The sequence below is a fragment of the Camelus bactrianus genome, chromosome 13 (genome assembly GCF_048773025.1).
Source record: "Camelus bactrianus isolate YW-2024 breed Bactrian camel chromosome 13, ASM4877302v1, whole genome shotgun sequence".
NCBI classification, from domain to species: domain Eukaryota; kingdom Metazoa; phylum Chordata; class Mammalia; order Artiodactyla; family Camelidae; genus Camelus; species Camelus bactrianus.
The window spans coordinates 56,830,526-56,850,473 of record NC_133551.1 but is presented as its reverse complement, the minus strand read 5'-3'; the positions used below and the strand labels follow the sequence as shown (position 1 = coordinate 56,850,473).

Sequence of the window (19,948 nt, the reverse complement as noted above, 5' to 3'; positions counted from 1 at the left end):
TTCTTTCTTTCTGAGGGTGTCATCACTCTTAAAGAGAAACATAGAGCAACAAATGTTTTAGCCTGACAGCCATGAGAGGTAGGCACTATTACAGCAGATGAAGAAACCAAGGCTTAGAGTGGTGAAAAGACTTGGTCAAGTTCACCAAGTTAGGAAGTTTCAAGAAGGAAACTGGGAAGAAAAAAAAAAAAAAAGAAACTGGAAGCAGAGGCTTTAACTCCTACCTTTAGGTAATAGACATAGATATAAATATCGTCATATTGGAAGATGAGGCATTTATAATGACTTCGGGAACCCCTGTCACATGCAAGGGAGAGAAATAAAGTCCTGGAGCAATTTTACATTCCAGCTGGAGAGACACATACATGGCCAATGATGATGTGAGGTAGAAAGTACCAAGTGCCAGAAGTACGTCCATTTATTCATCCAACTAATGTCTCACCATCTACCATTTGCCATCTCCTCCAAGCACCCAGATTCCTAGATGGAATTTTTGACAAATAATTTGAGCGGGGAGAGTATCACATTTATTAATTTTGTTTTTGCACAAAAACAAATACAGATAACAAAAATGGTCCTTAATGCTAACATGCAAAATAGCGATTCTATATTCAAAAAAAATTTTTTTTGAGCTATGCCTTGAATGACGGAAAGGCCATCCAATTAGGAGACACAATGAAAGGAAGAAAGTTTATCAATATAACTAAGGAAAACTAGCAAATAGTTGAGAGCAGAGAATGAAAGTGTAAGAGGGGCTCAAGACAACTCCAGTGTGGGCTGTGGGAGGGTAAGGGCACTACTGATCGCAACAAGGAATGGGGAATTTGGATATGAAAACTTGATATTAAAGATCTCTCCCTGAGGAGCATGTCACCAGGGACTTTGGAATCAGGAAGAACTGCATGTGTCACTGAAACAGACCATTTAAAGATGGAAGGTAGGAAGATACAAAACCAGAAGCCAGTTCCCTTGCTCCTTAAGGTGCTTGCAACTTAAAAGGGGGTTGACTACTAGATATATTAACTGACTTAAGGAACTTTATGAAATTTGTATTTGTAATTTAAAATGTTGTCTAAGTATTTCACTGGAACTGAGAAGACCCAGTAAAGCAGGAATCAAGCAGGTGGGATGAATCCACACAGCTTAAGAGGAAAACTTTCAGTTATATTGAAAAAGGACGAGATTGGCAGTAAGAATCTGGACAACAGGACAGATTTGCAGAACAGAAAGTAGATTAATTAGTGGTTGCCTAGGACTTGGAGGGCTGGTCTGGGGGGTGAGTGCTTAAAAGGCAGTGGGCTGCTTTTTATGAGGAAAGTGTTCTAAAAACTGATCATTGCAAAACTGAATATACTAACACCCACTGAACTGTATGTACACTTCAAATGGGTAAATTGTATAATATGTGAATTATATCTCAAGAAAGTTGTTATAAAAACAGAGAGGAAAAGAATCTGGACAAAAATTCAAAGAATCTGAGTTGTGTGGCGTGAACTCTGATGGTGGATGACAGCAGGTGGCTGCACTGGTACTGAGAGAAGACTCCTGGAGAGGCTATGGGAACATGGATAGAGGCAGAAACAAAGTACCCCAAATTGATTCATCTTTCTCTTCACTGTGATATGCCCCCTGAATGATTAATATTGTGAGCTGCAAAGGAATCAGGGACAATAAATGGAAGGGAGCCCCATGGAAGGGCACCTGGTTTGGCATAAAGGGACAGTCAGCTTTTGAAAAGAGTTCAAGTCAGATATGAGAGAAAGAAAACACAGGAACAATGTGGAGCAGAGAAGTGGAAAAAGAAACTAAGTATGAAGAGAAAGCAGGAGAAGCAGAAGGGAGTAGCTTTGTTCGCCATTCCTCATAAACAAAGACTAACAGAATGGCACTGGCTGCCAAGGTTGTCCTTGAGGCTGGCCACACCCCCTAGCCAAATGCAGTGGACTTTTTAAAAAATTAAGGTGAAAAAGTAAGGGGGCTGTTAGCATTTAAGCTTGTCTCAATAATAGTACTAGCCCTCACTTACCAAGCATTACTATGTGTCAGGCACTGTCTTGAGTTTAATTCTCTCAACAACTCTGTAAATACTATCTCCACCACTTAAGATTTGGAAATTAAGGCACACAGAGGTTAAGCACCATGCCCCAAAGTGGACAGTTAGTAAGTGGCAGAACCGGGACTTGAACCCCCATGATCTGGCTCTAGTTTGTGCTATTAACCACTATACCTCCAAAATCTTCAAAAATGTTAACACAGTAGTGTTTAAATTCTGCAGCTCCAAGTATAATTTCAAAAGGACTCCCTTTTTCTTCTTTTACAAAATAAGAATCTTAACTATGGTAGCAGAGCTGGGGACACCTGGTCTGTGAGTAGTCATTACCTCCATTTTAGAGTTGAAGAATCTGAGCCTCGGAGAGGTTAAAGGAATTTCCCATAAAAATAGACTTATCATATGATCCAGTAATCCCACTCCTGGGCATATACCCAGAGAAAACGCTAATTCGAAAAGATACATCCACCCCAACGTTCATAGCAGCACTATTTACAATGGCCAAGACATGGAAATCACCTAAATGTCTATCAACAGATAACTGGATAAAGAAGCTGTGGTATACATATATCACATATACATACATACACACACACACTGGAATATTACTCAGCCATAAAAATGAAATGTCATTTGCAGCAATATGGATGGACCTAGAGATTATCATATTAGTGGAGTAAGTCAGACAGAGAAAGACAAATATATGATATCACTTATATGTGGAATCTAAAAAAAAAATGATACAAGTTATATTTACAAACCAAAAACACTCATGGACATAGAAAACTAACTATGGTTACCAAAGGAGAAAGGACAGGGAGGGATAAATTAGGGGTTGGGGATTAACAAACATATATTATTATGTATAAAATAAACAAGGACCTACTGTATAGCACAGGGAACTATATACAATTTCTTGTAATAACATACAATGGAGAATAATCTGAAAAGAAAAAATATGTATATATGTATAACTGAATCACTTTGCTGTACACCTGAAACTAACATTGTAAATCAACTACACTTCAATTTAAAAAAAAAAAGAAATTTCCCAAAGTCAGCTAGTGAGAGACAGGGGCAGGATATGAATCCATGATTCTAATGTATTTAAAGTTTATATTTGGAGGTAACTGAAACAACACATAGTTCTGTATTTATTTGGCAGTGGGATAAAAACAATGTAAGTCCACTATTTCCTACTATCTTGTCTTGATGCATTTCTATAGTCAAAATATTTTTGCTAAATAACATTAGCTTTTGAACTTTCAGAGTGTCAAGAGAAATTGGGACAGCCTTTGTCAATCATCTGTTTTTGAGTTGCACCTTACAAATATCACCCAAACGTTAAGTGTTTTCCTTATATATAAAATGTGAGTAATAACAGCTGTTGTACTAACCTCACAGTTACTATCTGGATCAAAAGAACAATAGAACGTAAATGTGATTTGTTATACATTAAAGGATATTATATAAATGTAGTGAACAGAATCTGAAGTCCCAAATCTGCCTCTTCTAGCCAGATGGTTTTAGGTGTCACTGATCTCATTTGTAAAATGTAGGACAACTAAACTACACAGAGAATTGCTAGGACAAATGGGTAATATACTGAAAGCATCTGGAAAAATGTTTTGTACAGAGAAGAACTGGATATGCATTTATGACAAAATAAGTATGTTGGCCCTAAGAGTTCCTTCTTGCATGTTCAGAATTCAGCATTAAGTACCTGTTCATTTTACAGGTAACAAAACAAAACAAGAAAATGTACAGAGCATATTATATGGGAAACAACATTGAAAAAGTCCCACAGTCATTAAATTCTGAGGAAGTTTGCTCTAGAAGGAGCTTGGAGAGGGTATCTTTTCCAATTTCCTGGGTTTTTTTAGAGGAAGAAACTAAATTCTCAGTTTCAGTGTAGAATACTCAAATCTTCTGAAGCTAACTTTTTTTTGTTTTGTTTTGTTTTTTAAGTCTTTTTTTTTCTTTTGGAGGAGGGGGGTAATTAAGTTTACTTGTTTATTTTTGGAGGAGGTGCCAGGGATTGAGCCCAGGACCTCCTGCACGCTAAGCACACACTCTTTGCTGAGCTATACCCTCCCCCTTGGGTGGGGTGATTTGGACCTTTTAGGCTAAATAACTGAAAACTGTTTCAGTAACAACTACCTTCTCTTTCTCAGCTCAGTTGTTTAGAATATTACTGATCACAGAAACTTAGAACTGCGAAGGAATTAAGGAATCACTAAAACATACCTGTAATACATAGATGAGGAAGTAGGTCCAACGTCAAACAGTAGAGCAAAGGCTAGGAATTGAGGCTTGTGACTTGCGGTTCTCACGTTCTCGTAGACCAGCTCCAGGAGCTGACCTGCAGTCTCTGTCTAAGTCTGATGTAGCTCTAAAGATGCTTAATCCACTGAGCATTGTCATAACTTAGTAACTGTTATGTGCTATCTAGGAGTTTCCTTCTATTTAGAGAGACAAGACTAGTGAACATTAAACAATTGTAAAATTGAATAAGGCTGCAAATCTTTAAAGCTAACTGGAGAGGCATAGTTCAGACCCCTAAAGACTAAATGGTTAGGGAAGCATCATGAAGTGTGATTTGAGCTGGGTTGTAAAGCAGAGCTGCAGACTAGCAACCTGTGGACTGGATTCAGCCCCCCCACAATTTGTTTCTTCTTCACTGTGATGACCCACAGTGGTTTGGGTTTCTTTCCAAAAATTAAGGTGCCTTCACATAAAAATCCCAGTTCCCGGGGTGTCATGAAAAACTGCCACACTAGGCTTGTATTCCCACTAGTGTTAAGGGCTGGAGCTAAGAGGCAGCTGCTGGCTTGACCACCACATAAACCCTCAGCTCAACACCCACAGCCCACTCCCGGTACCTGCCTGATTGCTTGGGCAGTGGATTTGCTACCTTGACATCTTCAGAAATGAGAACAGCAGCCCAGACAAGAGAACAGTAAGACAGAAGTGAAGAGGAGTGGGTATGTTATGGGGTAGAATTAGCTCTGCGATGGGGGTATCTGTTCCCTTGGATAAGACACATACCTGAAACTAGGAGAACGATCTGGTGAGTGCAAGCATCTCAAAAAATAAACTAAAAATAAACAAAATGTGTGCTGCTGCTGCTGGATCAGAAATGCCATCATTACACTTATAAAGGGTAACATACTCAAGGTGGGGGTCAGACATACTCAGGGGGCCAGGGAGGGTGTAGCTCAGTGGTAGAGTGCATGCTTAGCATGCACAAGGTCCTGGGTTGAATCCACAGTACCTTTATTAAAAATAAATAAATAAATAAATAAGCCTAATTACCCCCCCCTAAAAATAAAAAAAAAAAAATTTTAAGGGGTAACATACTCATTTTCTTTCTATTTAGTACCTTTGTTTTAGCATATTTTAAAACGAACACAAACTAAATTTTAAAATGTACCTGAAATTGTAATGAATTATAAATTGATTATAAATATGGAAATATAATTTGTATTGCATATTTACATCTGACTTGTTTTTACCAAACCCCATTATACAGCTCTGGTGGTAAGAGATATAGCTACACTTTTTTCCTAGTCAAGTCTGTACCCAAGTTTGTACCCTACTTGGCTTAATACATCCCAAGAGCTCTTACTCTGGCTTCGGCTCTCCCATTGCCCTCAGTGATATCCCACTGATCATTTTCACCATCAAACCCCACCCCCCCAAGTAGCCCATGATGTGTAAAGGCGATGAAAAAAAGAGCCCCATCTCAGCCTGGAAATTCATCCTAACAGAAGGTTAAAAGGTTCTTTTTTTTTGCTTGGAGGTCCACAATTTAAATTTAGAAAATGTGCCAGAGAACAAAGAAGATGGAGTGCTACCTCAGTGATCCTGCTGTGTAGCCATCTGAAGAGCTGCTATTCAAACCACAGGCTCTTGGCCTAGTCTCCATTACCCCTACTTTCTGTTAAATACCCAGAGGAAAATAATGCAGTGCTCAGAGAGAACACCAAGAAAGCTCACAATCTCTTCCTATTAGGCAAAACTCAGCATGCTATAATGACATCTGGCACCACCCAGTGGCAGCCTTTTTTTCATGTACCAGTGAGTAAGCAGCAACTTTGCAAAGTCTTTTAATATTTGCTTGCACATTTTTTTTTTTACAAATTAGCTTTATTTTTTAATTGTATTTAATTTTTTTATTTTGGCAGGGGGGAAGTAATTAGGTTCGTTTATTTTTAGAGGAGGTACCGGGGATTGAGCCCATGACCTCATGCATGCTAAGCATGCACTCTACCACTTGAGGTATACCCACCCCCCTCAACTTTGCAAACACTTGCATCACAGGGATAACTGCCTCAACCAACAGGGAATGGAACAACGTTACAAGTCAAATGAAAGCACTTTCATTTTTGAAAAATTACCTACTTTGGAAAGTTCAGATAACTTTAAAGTTATTTTCCTGGACTCCTGTCTTGTTAGTAATGAAGAACTTAGGTAATTCTTAAAAACCAAAGAAATTTTTAAAAATTCTTTTTTCTTCTCTAGTTGTATAAATATACTGGCTTTAATATAAAATTACATGTTAGAGAGAAGAGCCCATCTGTAAATGCATCGAATTTTTCTTACGGGAAAATAGGAAAGTGTCAGTATATCAGTGCTTAAAAAAAAGTGAGAGTAAATTAGGGCTCTTTCTAGAGAAGTCTTTTCATTGTTCAACTATAATTACTTCATCTAAGAAAATCAGCTGGAATACAGGATGGCTCTGTCCCACAGCAATGTAAAACACAACCTCTTTTAATATACATAGAAAATATGTCTCAACCAATTTGGATGAAAAGCAAAAGACTGGTTGTAGGAGTTCTCAAATTACTTTTTAAACTGCACAGATAAGAACACAGGTTGCCCTTACATCAATGAACCTTTCTGGGACCACGCTGGATGGCTTGCATTCCCCTGGCAGGTTGTAAGGCACCTGCTGCTACCCAGGGAATTAATAAATGAGGAACCGTATTTGTCACCTGAAGAATCCTTTAAAATTTGATTACTTGGATAACACAGACCAAGGCTGTTCCTTGATTTTCCATTTCTGAAAGTCACACTTCAAGTTAAAAAGTTCTGTTCTGCAGATCTCCATATACTAACAGATATGGTAGAATTTATGTCATGGTATCATGGTATCTTCTCAAAAAAACAAAAACAAAAACAAAAAACAGTTCTTCATAGGAGTCTCTCTCTTTTTTTTGGTATCTTAAATGTCAATTATCACAAAAACTTCCGGCTTCTCTTCATTATAGACCTGCATTGCTGAATATGTTATTGCTTTGACTTCAGTTCCCTAAAGTTGGGGTTAAAGGGAAAAAAAAGGGGGGGGGAAGGATATCAAAATCAGAATCATTAACTTTAGTAACAACTGGCAGGAAGTCAAAATTTTAATATTATTCTGATGACTCACATGAAACAATTAGTTACCAAATAAATATAGTATTATATGCTGATCCAGTAAAAATGAGAGGCAAATGTGCACAGCAGAAAAAGCACTGACCTGGAGTTAGGAGATGGAGCAGACTATAGTCCTGGCTTTGTCTGTACCTGGATATGGAAGCTGTTCGACCTCTCTGGGCATCAGCTTTTTCATTCATCAAATGGGTTGAACCCAGTAACACAAAGCTTTCCTACTGTTTGGCTCAGGGCTCCTTCTGAAGACTTCTTCCTTACATTCTAACCTGGGCCCTGGGAACTCAGCCCATTCCCTTCTCTGAAGGACAATCATCCTACAAACAACTGTTATCCAACATCTCCATTTAGATGTCTAATAGGCACCTCAAACATAGTGTGTTCAAAGGAAAATTCCACGGTGTCATTTATATTACAAAAATAATTTGTTTTCACTCCACATGTTACCCCTCTATTGATTTCTATTCTTTTTCTGCTTCTCTCCCTTGAACCCCCTCACCAGGCTTCATTTCATTATGTTGTGGTTGAAGAAATGCTACTGCAGCTACCGGAAGCAAACAGGATTTCCCAGTCACCTCCAACTAAGTTAGGTCTCGTTGGCCTAAACACAGGGGTCAGCGAACTACAAATCAAAGGCCAAATCCAGTCTGCCACCCACTTTTGTACAGCCCCACAAACTGAGAATAATTTTTACATTTCTAAGTGGTTGAGGGGGGAGTCAAAAGTTCTACTGGAACACAATTACATTCATTTATGTATTGTCTATCTCTATTTAGTGCCATACATAACATAAGAGTTGAGTAGTTGCTCTTGCATCGTTCTCTGCCCACAAAGTGTAAAACATCAGAAACAAATTGCCTACTCCTATTCCAACAGATTTGAATAGTATAGAGTGAAGCCATACATGCTGGCAAACACAGAATCTGGAGAAGCACAAAAGGGAGAAGGTACTTTAGAGAACATCCAATCCAACACCGTCATTACAGGGGAAGATATCAAAGTTCAAAAAGACAAAAAGACTTTTAAGCCCCATAACTTCTATAACAAGCACCACCCTATCACCCAAGCACTGACTCCTAACCCTCCAAATCCGATGTGTGACATCACGGTGTTTGAACATGTGTCCAGACAGGTCAGAGAAGTCTGAGAAAGATGTAGGACTTGACACCAACTTATTAGAACTAGCAAGTTAACTGCCATAGATACTGACTTTATGGTAAGGTGGTGTTTTTAGTGGCTGGATTTAAAAACATACCTGAGGGTGCTTGGACAATGAGAATTCTTCTCCCCACCTTGAGAAGGAAAAGTAAAACATGATTTAAGATTTCCACAATTTAACATTTGTTCTCTTTCCATATTTTAAAATAAGCCTTATAAATGTGGTTAGGATACTAGAAAGCCAAAAGCAGATGGGGGAGCGAGCTATTAATTTCAGTCTAACTGTCAGCAGATTCAGTTGCTGAGGGACTTAGCCATTTCAACAAGGTTGATAGCTGCTCTTTAAAAAGGGTCCTCGGCGGGAGGGTACAGCTCAGTGGCAGAGTGCATGCCTAGCATGCATGAGGTCCTGGGTTCAATTCCCAGTACCTCTACTAAGTAAATAAATCTAATTACCTCTCTTCATTAAAAAAAATTTTTTAAAAAGTGTCCTCATATAGTGCACGTAGGTAGAGACTCAATAAACATTGTTTAATGAACACTGGTTCATAGCGGGAGGGTATAGTGCAGTGGCAGAGTGCATGCCTAGCATGCACAAGGTCCTGGTTTCAATCCCCAGTACCTCTACCAAAAGAAATAAATAGATAAACCTAATTACCTCCCCCGCCTAAAAAAAATTTGTTTATATGAAACAATAATAAATATTGGTTCATAATAGAGTAGTATGTTCAAAAGTTTTACTAAACTCAGGGCTATAGAACAAATTAAATAGTATCTCCCACTGGAGAAAGCAGGTCTGAGCATCATAAAGGCAAAATACTAGATTCTGTAATATGGTCTGAACTTGGTTTATATTTTTTAACCTTTCAAAAAATGTCCATGGTCTGTACATAGAAGGCCTGGCCCTAGGAAGGTACTCTCGGAGAACTTGGGTAAGTATCCTCTCTCTCTTCAACACTAACATGGCTGAAGATCACAGCAGCAGAAGCAGTAGCAGGAAGAGCAAAGTTTTAAAATTCTGTTCAACCATTTATTAGCAAAATACCCTTAGACCTTGGACAAGCGTGTTTTCTTATCCATCACTTTACAAAAAGAAACTTAAAAATTCAACATAACACGGAAAAGATGGCTTCATATGGAAATAACCTAAAGATATCATTAAATGACTGAACAAACTTAGAAAACACCAATTCCAATCAAAGTGGCCTAATCAAGTGTTTGCAGACTCTGGAAGGAAAAGTATAACTTGTTAACACGTTGATCGCCCACTGTGGACCAGGTGCCCCTGAGAGAACACAACTGTCACCCAGATTTGGGTGGTGGAGTGATCAACGTGTAAATAGAAGGAACTGGTTTGAATGGAGTCAGGTGTGAGGATCTACAAGAAAGGATGCACCAGTGTTTCCCACCACCAAGCTAGGCTGTATGCAAGTTATCTGTGCCATCTAGCAATGGTATCTTCTTTGTGCTAAAAATCAAAATACTGGGCATCAGGTTTAACAACCCAAATCAACTTTGTTCTGGCAAGTTTCTGGTTCTCCAAAGCTGAGGTGAACCCTTGCTCCTAGGTATCTCACAAAGCTTAACCTGCAAAGCCCTACTGGCTGCAATTGGTCTTCTGACTTAACATTTCTATCTCTCTTCCTGCCCACTGAGTTCAGTGAAGAATATAACTAAACATTTTCTACTTAAACTAAACCTACTACTTAAAAGGTTTTCAGGACTTACCCAATTGACCGTAATTTGAAATTTCTTTGATCAATATTAAGCACTTTCACTTCCTAAAGAAAAAAAATTTTTCTTTTAATTTTAATATATGTTCATACCAGATTGCCTACTAAAACTTGCCTAGTTATCACTTTTTCTAGATAACAGCATACAACTTCTCTGAAGCAAAGGAAACAGAACAACAAACTAAATATTTCAAAGAAATAAGGTTTTTCCCTTACATACTCAAGGGAAGTATTCTTGAAAATGTACAGTCTAAAAATATGTGTCAAAAGGATTTTTATGTAAGATACATAGAGGAGGATGACAGGATTTCAATCACTCTGGGTTTTTTTCACCTTTATTTATTTATAGTTGACAAAACTCTCAGCCTATCTTTATATAATATGGTAAGCACTTGAATTCTGTAGGACAAATGACCCAGTTGGAAGAATATACGTAGTGGAGCTGGGCAGGGAGAGAATGGAGGAACTGTGGAAGCAAGGAAGGCCGTGTTTGTCAGATAACAATGATGCTGGAGAGGCGTTCCCTTCTAGAGGTTGATGGCGATAAGTAATCACCATTTGGCTTCTCCTTTTTCACATTAAGGAAAACTAAAAGCTTCAATTTTTAAACTTAGGCCAAGATGGCAGAACTGCTAAATTTCAAATGGGACAAAAGAAACATATGGATGGATGTAAATATAGCTCAAACTTAGGAGACATAAAAAGTTCAGATGGAGACAGTGAGGACAGTAGGTGCATTCTTATCATACAATCCTGATGAGTGGCAAGTTTGGAATAAGAGATTTAAATGCAAAATGCATATACAAGGGCAAACTCAGGTTAACCAAGAAAAGCCTATGGTTATTATAATTTCTGCAAATCATCATCTTACATATCTCTGTGGCTAGGTTTTGCATCACATGTTCTATTTTAAATCATTAGTTTTATTCTAAAATATGAACTAAGAATCCATTTGCTCAGTAAAAAAGAAAAACTTTTGCTTACCCGGGGTATGAAGAATTCATCAGCGCTGAATTTATAAAGCCACTCATCCAAAAAGTGAAATAAAAGAGACTGTAAGTCATCTCCTACACAGGATCAAAAAGAACCACAATGAGGGGGAAGGGTATGGCTTAGTGGTAGAGCACTTGCTTAGTACGCATGAGGTCCTGGGTTCAACCCTAGTACCTCCATTAAAATAAATAAATAAATAAAAACCTTATTACCTTACCCCCAAAATTAAAAAAAAAAAAAACCCACAATGGTATGGTGTTTAATAATTCTCATCTCTAAAAACTTGCTTGAATTTAACAGTGCAATGAATTTCTTGGGCTACTTGAAAGAACAAGCTCATAATCAATTTTGTTGTTCTTACTGTGAACATTTACAGAAATTATGTAGAATACTGAACACTTGTATAACAATTTCTTCCTTATGAATAAACTGGTTACCTTGAGTTTCCACTTCTACTGTTTGGAGGGGCTCGACGGTCCCCGTATCTGTCATGTAACCAAACATGGCCATCGCACACTGCTCAAATGCTTCCTCCAGAGTATCTCCCCATGCATGTAACCTAAAGAAATGCATTCATGCCCTGTGTAATGTAATTGCTGCAAGAGAGAAAACTTGACAGCAAAGAAAAAATAAAATCAACATGTTAAATACAAAACCAAAGGCCTCAATCAATTTAATGACACAAACTGGGTGCTTTTAAATATTCATTTTCATGTTCTAAAGGAACCAAAATAGGCAGAGAAAAATTAAAACTAGGGACATCAAGATTAAAACATCAGCTTTCCTGTTTTAAGCACATGATTTCAAAGGCATAAACTCCAGCTATACTCACTGGACATCGGCTGTATGATCCAAATCTGAGGGAGAGAAGGAAAAACACTTGTAAGTAACTAAGACTGACTTGCAAATCACAAGAAAATAACTCTAGATCATTATTAAGAACATCATCCCTGAAGAACAAGAAAATGTGGGCCGATCACACACCTTTTACTAACCATTACCCCAAAGCTAATTACTTTCTTAAGGGTTATTTTTTGTTTTCAAAAATTTCTTCTAAGCATTTACAGTTATTCTGCTAATGTTAAATAACTGAACTAATATTAAATAAAAGAACTCATAGTTACATAATATTAGCATATTGATACTAAAGAGTTGTTTTTTTAAGCCAAGATTTATATTTAAATGAATGACAATTTCCGGAGGGCCACGGTCTTCTAAGGTTATTTACAAAATGTCTCATACATCGTAGTTTCTCAATAAACAAATGCCATTTGCTGCCTTTGTTACTTCTCCTCAATAAAACAAGTCAGTATCTTTTCTAAATATCTACTATGTAAATGATCAAAATTCTGGGAACTACATCATCGAAGATAGAAAATTCCAGATTTCCCTGTCTCACCTTTTCACGAACAGCTAGCCAACTCCCAGACAAAACAGGTTTTTATTTTTAACATAAGCCAAGTTTTTTCATTTCTTGGTTTCTTGCATTTGAAGGACTCCTCAATGATATCCTTGGCCAATAAAATAGTTTTGGAAAGTAAACTCTACAATATATATTACAAGCTTTTTCCTGATACTCTCACGGGAACACCAGGAAGTAACAGCTGCCAGGAACAGCAAGGTCCCCCTTGATCTGTTATCTCAACATTTCAGAGTCTACTCTTCACTCTTAGTATGACTTCTATCAATTCTTTCTACTTAGGATCATAGAATATTCAGGCTGGAAAGAAGTCTTAGAGATCATTTAATAGAATTCCTTCACTTACAAGAAGAAACCTGAAATCCAGAGACTATGTGACTTGTTTAGGACTACACTGCTGATTAGAAGCAGAGTTGGGACTAGAATTGAGATTTTCTCACTCCCAGGTTAGTGCACTTTACATTTTAACACATCTTCTGGTGGCATTCAAGATTCAAACTTAACTCTAATTTACTCAAAAATATTATCAAGGATCCAATACATTTTAATCACAGAGGGGCTCCATGACTAATAGAGATGACAAACAAGATAAAGAAAATGACAGGTATTAACCCTAGAGAAATGAAAGTATGTGGCCACAAAGTATGTGGAAATATCAGAATGTTCACAGCAATTTTATTCCCCCAAATAAAAAATCCAATATCTGTCAGAAAATGGATAAACACACTGAGGAATACAATGCAACACCACTCAGCAATAAAGCAGCATGAACTACTGATACGTTCATTAACATGTGTCTTTAAAAATGTTAAGTGAAAATTGCAGAACTCTCAGCACAGAACAACGCCATTCAAACCCCCTGGACTAAGAGACCTGACCAAACTTTAGCGTGGCTTCCAACAGCTTGAGGCTGTGTTCCTAGCATCACCCCAGCCCCACCATTATAATGCCTGCCTGAGAAAGCTCTACACTGAGTGAGAATTTACTGTTCTTTCCAGCCTGACAATAAGCCCTTGACCTCCCTTTCTTAGCACATTTACTAAAAAGGGCTTACAATTGTGAATATTTATCTCTTACAACTCAAAGTGTCTTTCTCAAGGACTGGAGGCCATTCCTTTGAAATGTAATCATCAGGAAGGACTCCCGGTCCCTGTGGGAGGATAGAATCCTGACCTTGATAACTGCCAGCCAGCAAACACTAAGGGCTTAAACGAATTTCTACTGACCAACCTTTGTGATTTTTCACTTCTCAGTGTCTGCTAAGCCCCTGCTCTCCCCTCACCCCTCATTTTCCCTTTAATAGGCCCAATCACCTCTGCACAGATCCAAAGGGAGCTCAGCTCTTTCCCCTACTGCCAGCAGTTACTGAATAAAGTCCATTCACCACTCTAATATCTAGCTGTGTTTATCTTTGATCCGAGTGAAGAAATCAGGCATCAAAGAATCTATACTGTGTGATCCCACTTATACGCAACTCTAAAACAGACGAAAGTAAGCTGTGGTGAGAGAAATCAGAGCAGTGCTTGCCTCAAGGTAAGGGGGTAGACTGACTGGAAAGGGGCAAAAGGGAACTTTCGGAGGTGACAGAAATGTTCTAGAGCCTGACTGGAGTGTTCCTTACACAGATGTATCTGTTTATCAAAACTCACTGGACTTCATACTTAAGATATGAGCACTTTTGCTACATGTAAATTGTATCTCAATTAAAAACACAGTTTAAAAAGTCAGTGACAGATTGCTGTAGGGCAGTGATTCTCAGATCTTTTGGTCTCAGGAAATCTTTACTCCTTAAAAATTATTAAGGACCCCAAAGACCTTTTGTTTATAAAGGTTGTATCTGGCAATATTAACTATACTAGAAATTTTAATTGAAACAATTTAAAAATACTTATCAATTCACTTAAAAATAATAAGCCCATTTTATTGAACATGAATTTCACATTTTACAAACCACAACTACATTTTCAAAAAATTTAGTGAGAAAAGTGGCACCATTTAGCATGTCTGCAAATATTTTTAATGTCTGACTTTTCAACGTGTTGCAATGTTAACCCTAGAGAAATGAAAGTATGTGGCCACAAAGTATGTGGAAATATCAGAATGTTCACAGCAATTTTATTCCCCCAAATAAAAAATCCAATGTCTGTCAGAAAATGGATAAACACACTGAGGAATACAACGCAACACCACTCAGCAATAAAGCAGCATGAACTACTGATACGTTCATTAACATGTGTCTTTAAAAATGTTAAGTGAAAATTGCAGAACTCTCAGCACAGAACATAATAAGTTGAAGTACATAAATAAAATCTAACCTCACAGATATGCAGGAGAAAAAGGGAGACATATTTTAGCAGCTTTTAAAAAAAATTGTATATAGTCTTTCTTGATATCACACCAAACTAGAATTGTGGCAGTCTTTTAAAGGTTAGTTGCAATGTAGGGGACAATTTTTTAAGGGTTAGTTGCAATGTAGAATCTGAAGCTGTAACAATGAACTTTTCACACTCTGTAACGTTAAAATCCATTGCTCTATCTTGTGCTTAGAACAGATCATATCCATGCCTGATTATATAATATTAAACATTGGTTTTGGGTAAAGTATTAGTTTATTGAATTTTACAAATAATGTTGACACATCATATAGAATTTATAAAAAAACCTGTTTGTTAATAGCACCACCAACCTCCACCTGAAAAAAATCTTTAAGCACTGGGAACCTGTCAAGCTTATGATGGCAAATACAAGTTTTCCAAAATTCTGATTTCGCTTGAAAGTTTGAATTTTATCACTGCAAACAAATACTGTGTTATTTCCCTTGATGTGACAGATCACTTTATTTTTAAGAAGATATCTGCCAAATACCCAAGTCTGAATAACAATGGTATGTCTTTTTTTATTCTTTTGAGAAAAAAGTGTTCCATGAAAAAAAGCAGCCCACAACTCAATTAGACAAGTTCTTTTCCTCACGGTAATCATCAATACTTTGAGATACAGCAGAAACACTTTAAGCTTACTTCCTGCTTTGCCAAACAGAATACTAAAAAGCCGTGTACTTATCTGTAATAAAATCAATAGTTCTTATCAAGATATCAAGGATATTTTTAAGTAAAAAATGACTTTTTCTTTTTTTAATTCTAAGTACATGGTGGTAAACAATACAATGACAACAATACAGTTGGATGCTGTTGCCTCAATTTGTGCTAAGGAGCCAGGACTTCTACCTTTACTGCTTTTGAACCACCAGTGCAAATATTAACACAGTGAAAGACCAAATAAAAAAGTAGTTCTGACTTCACAGATCCTCTGAAAGGGTCTGGGTAACCCTAGGGGTCTACAGACCACACTTTGAGAACCGCTATTATAGTACAGTGTAAGAGATACACTAATCTCGGCTAAGAGGGTCAGGTACGAATTCCCAAAGGAAACAGGACTTAACACTTTTAAGTGCCAAGAGACTAAGGATGATCTCTATCTGCCTGCTTGTGCCATTTATTACCAATTTCTACTTAGTACCTGATACACAACAGGTGCTCAGTAATATTGCTGAACGAATAAATGGGAGGACAACTGAGCTGAGTCTTAAAGGAAAAACAGCTACAGGGAAGCTTCGGGTAGATCTGGGGGCAGTCAGTGGCAAAAAATGAAGCTGGAAGAAAACACAGACTAACATTACATCCATGCCAAGATTATGCACAAAATGTTAGCAAGTAGAATCCAGTAATGACCAAGTGGGATTTATTCCTGGAATGCAAAGATTCAATTATTAGGAAGTAGGTTAATGTAATTCATATAAAGGTACAGTCATCTTCATAGATGTAATCATGAAGCATAACATGAAAATGTTAACAGTATTTTTCAGCAAAAGGTCTTTCCTGCACAAAAAATTAAAGTTATTTTTCTCTCCTTTAAAAAAATTTTTTTTGTGGGGTAGGTAATTAGGTTTATTATTATTATTATTTTTAATGGAAGTACTAGGGAATTGAACCCATGACTTCGTGTACCCTAAGCACACTCTCTACCACTGAGCTATACCCTCCCCCTTTCTCTCATCTTAATTGCTGCTTTTTATTTAATGTCTTTGTGGTGTAATAAAAATATATATTTGGTCTTTGTCCCTGGTCCCTGGCACAGAGCTCTTAAAACCCTGGGAATTTTCTGAGTGACAGGAATGTCTTTCATTATTCATATAGAGCCCCTTTTGACCACACCTGAGTCTATGCTAATGCGGTGACTCAGAGTGGAGCCCCTGCAGAGCCTCAGGATGGGGCAGTCACCTCGAAGAGAAGATGAAACAAATGATCAAAGGGGCTAGCGGAGAATACCAATAGTAATTTTTATGGATCTGAGCAAGTTGATTTTTATCTACATATAGAGGGAAAAAAACAAGAATGGCAGAAAAGAAGCAAGTCCTGAGAGGGAGATTGTCCTACAAGATATTAAAAGATACAATAAAGCCTCAATAAATAAAAATGTGGCACTGGCACATAAGAGAGCAAGAAAAAAGGAACAGATTAGTAAGTCCAACTCTAGACGTAAATATAGGTAGGGGAATTCTGTATACAATAAAGAGACCGCATTTCAATCACATGGGCAAAAACAGACTGCTGATAAATGTTATATTATCTGGTAAGTCATCTGGAAAATAATTATATCAGATACTTAATTTCCACCTTACCCTAACTGTAAGGTAGTCAAAATGTAATTTTTTTAAAAATCGTAAATACTAGAAACAGGAACAGGCTGTAACTGTCAGGAAAAATATTATTCTCACAAATATGAGCAAAAGAGGCCAAACACAAAAAGAATACACACTGTATGATTCCATTTAGATAATGTGCAAAAATAGCCAAAGCTAATCTACCATGTTAGAAGTCAGATTAATGGGAGAAGCAGGGAGAGAGAAGGAGCATCACGAGGAGCATCTGGGATGCTGTAATATTCTATTGATCTGGTTACTAGTTATACAGGTGTATCCAGTTTGTGAAAATTCACTTATGTGCACTCTTCTATATGTATATTATATGCCAATATAAGTTTAGTTTTCAAATGTACTAGAAAAAAAATGGAAGAATTATCTTACAGTCTCAGAGTAGGCAAGGCCTTCCTAAGAATGACATCCCAGAAGCTCTAAAAAGGGTAATAAATTTCACTACATAAAAATTAATTTCTCCGAAAAAGACCAACAACTTAATAGAAAAATGGGTTAAAAAATATGAATGTACACATCTCAGAAGGGGAAATATGAATACTTCCAAATATGCTAAAATATTTTCGACCTCACTTATAATAAAAATGCACTCAGTGTTAACAAGACACTTAACAAATTGGAAAAGACCAAAAAGTATGGTAACACAGTAAACTGGTAAAGGTGTGAGGGAAGAGGCACACTCATACAATGCTAGTGAGAGTGTAAACTGGCACAACCTCAATAGACAGCAATTTGGCAATAATCAATGAAGTTAAAAATGCAGATATCCTTTGACAAAGCAATGTAACTTTTGGAAGTTTCTTCTCCAGACACATTTGCATGTGTGCCAAACAGTGATTGTACAAGTAATTCACTGCTGTATTTTTTCTAATAGCAAAAGAGTATAAACATAAATGACCACCAACCAGAAACTGGTTAAACAAACTAAAGTAAATGTATGTCTTTGCATGTACAGAGAAGAAAATGTTAAGGATGGTTGATCTGGAGAGGAAGACTAGGTGGCTGGGGATCAGTGCTGAAAGAAAGACTTACTTTTCAATGCATACCTGTTGTACTTCTTAAAGTTTGAATCATATATAAGACCTATTAAAAGTAACTTTTAAAAACTGTTAAGTGAGAGAAAAATGACCTAGGGAGGTATGCCGGGTTCAGAAAGTACAGAGCCTAGTATGCTGTGGCAAATAGTCGGACACCGGGAAATTAATGAAAGATTTTAAGCAGGGAAATAAGTCAGATTTGTGCACCCCCAAACTACACTCACCTTTAGGGATAACAGCTTAACTTTTATATATAGAACTCCAGGGCCTGCACTACACTTTCATATTTATTATTATCTCATTTACTTCTCACATGAAGGAACAGAATGCAGAGAGGTTGTGATTTGCCTAATTTCACTAAACCAAAAATGGCAAAACCAGATCTTTTTACTAAACCAAAAATGGCAAAACCAGATCTTTTTACTAACAACACGATACAGGTAAAACACCAAGTTAGAAGTCCCCTACCTACAGCTTTCCGAGTCCTCTAACCTAGCCACACTCTATAAACTATCCCACTGCTGGAGATACACAGAGGCGACAACCCCGCCAAGTTTGAAAACGCGGTTATCTTTAGAATACACTAGTAAAATTTCCACAAAAGAAGTGTGATTAGGCATACAAAGAAAAACTTCAAGAGACTTGTAAATGTGAGAGCCTGGGTTTCCCGACTCTCAGATCACGTGGTTTTTCCCTTCGGCATCCCTTATACAAGTACAGAAGGGACTACAATACAGGGCGAAATAATAATTTGCCTGAAGCACCCTATGGGGCAAAATGGAAGGCGAAGCCGGAAACCAGGGCAAAGAGAGAAGTGAGCCACCTACTCACACTCGTACTTCCGATTGACTGGAGGATACTTAGCCTTGATCGCCTTCTGCTCCTCAGTCAAATTGTAATCTCTAACATCTTCCCCTTCCTGCGCCATGATTGCGGCTTTGGATCCAAACCCAACTTCCGCCCTTCATCAGCCGGACTTCGGCCGTGACTTACAACTTCCGCCCTAGACTCCGCCCCTTAGCACACACCCTTAAAGGACCAGGACTCCATTCTTGCGGACGTACTTAATCCGCGAAAGCTGCCGTTCTAGGTCCCATCGCTTCGAGCACATCTTTAAAAGTCCAAGGCCCCATTTTCTGCGCTTGCTTCATCAAGTTATTTCTAATGACTAAATTGGACGACCTGGGAGTAAGGGATACTTAAATTAGAAACCTTTAGGTCTGAGTGATAAAGACCTTTGCTTGCTGCTTCACCCCTACCCCCAGCTGATAACTAGATCCGAAAGCATCCTAGATTTCTCATCTAAAATACTACTTTGAAGGGGCTGGTAGCTCAACACCCTTCAAGAAAATGGCTGCCCCCAGGAGCGTGCGGATTAAACCTCTCACGTGACCCTGGGCGGGCGCACTCCCA

General features: G+C 37.8%; 1 protein-coding gene across 8 annotated transcripts; it reads right to left on the bottom strand.

Annotated features, from left to right (window-relative positions):
- Positions 1-504: 504 nt before the first annotated feature.
- Positions 505-19,893, bottom strand: ZBTB8OS (zinc finger and BTB domain containing 8 opposite strand). 8 transcript variants are annotated; one of them, XM_010952155.3, is made up of 7 exons: positions 19,367-19,515; positions 12,200-12,224; positions 11,805-11,926; positions 11,359-11,441; positions 10,370-10,422; positions 8,739-8,775; positions 505-7,364 (listed from the first exon to the last, which is right to left on the bottom strand). In XM_010952155.3, exons 1-7 carry the CDS (start codon positions 19,461-19,463, stop codon positions 7,278-7,280), a joined length of 504 nt encoding a protein of 167 aa, XP_010950457.1. In that variant the 5' UTR covers positions 19,464-19,515; the 3' UTR covers positions 505-7,277. The 8 variants fall into 8 exon arrangements, with proteins under 8 accessions (XP_010950457.1, XP_045370591.1, XP_045370594.1 ...); XM_045514635.2 differs by lacking the exon at positions 19,367-19,515 and adding an exon at positions 19,600-19,893 and having other exon boundaries at positions 6,144-7,364; positions 11,805-11,978; XM_045514638.2 differs by lacking the exon at positions 19,367-19,515 and adding an exon at positions 19,600-19,893 and having other exon boundaries at positions 6,144-7,364.
- Between the last annotated feature and the right edge of the window lie 55 nt (positions 19,894-19,948).

Bases quoted from the DNA above. Each gene is read 5' to 3' on its own strand.
- ZBTB8OS (XM_010952155.3), bottom strand. From the start codon at position 19,463: ATGGCGCAGGAAGGGGAAGATGTTAGAGATTACAATTTGACTGAGGAG. The intron at 11,927-12,199 runs GTGAGTATAGCT...GCATTTCTTTAG, and splicing joins GATCATACAGCCGATGTCCA to GTTACATGCATGGGGAGATA. The intron at 10,423-11,358 runs GTAAGCAAAAGT...TTTTTTCTTTAG, and splicing joins ATGAATTCTTCATACCCCGG to GAAGTGAAAGTGCTTAATAT.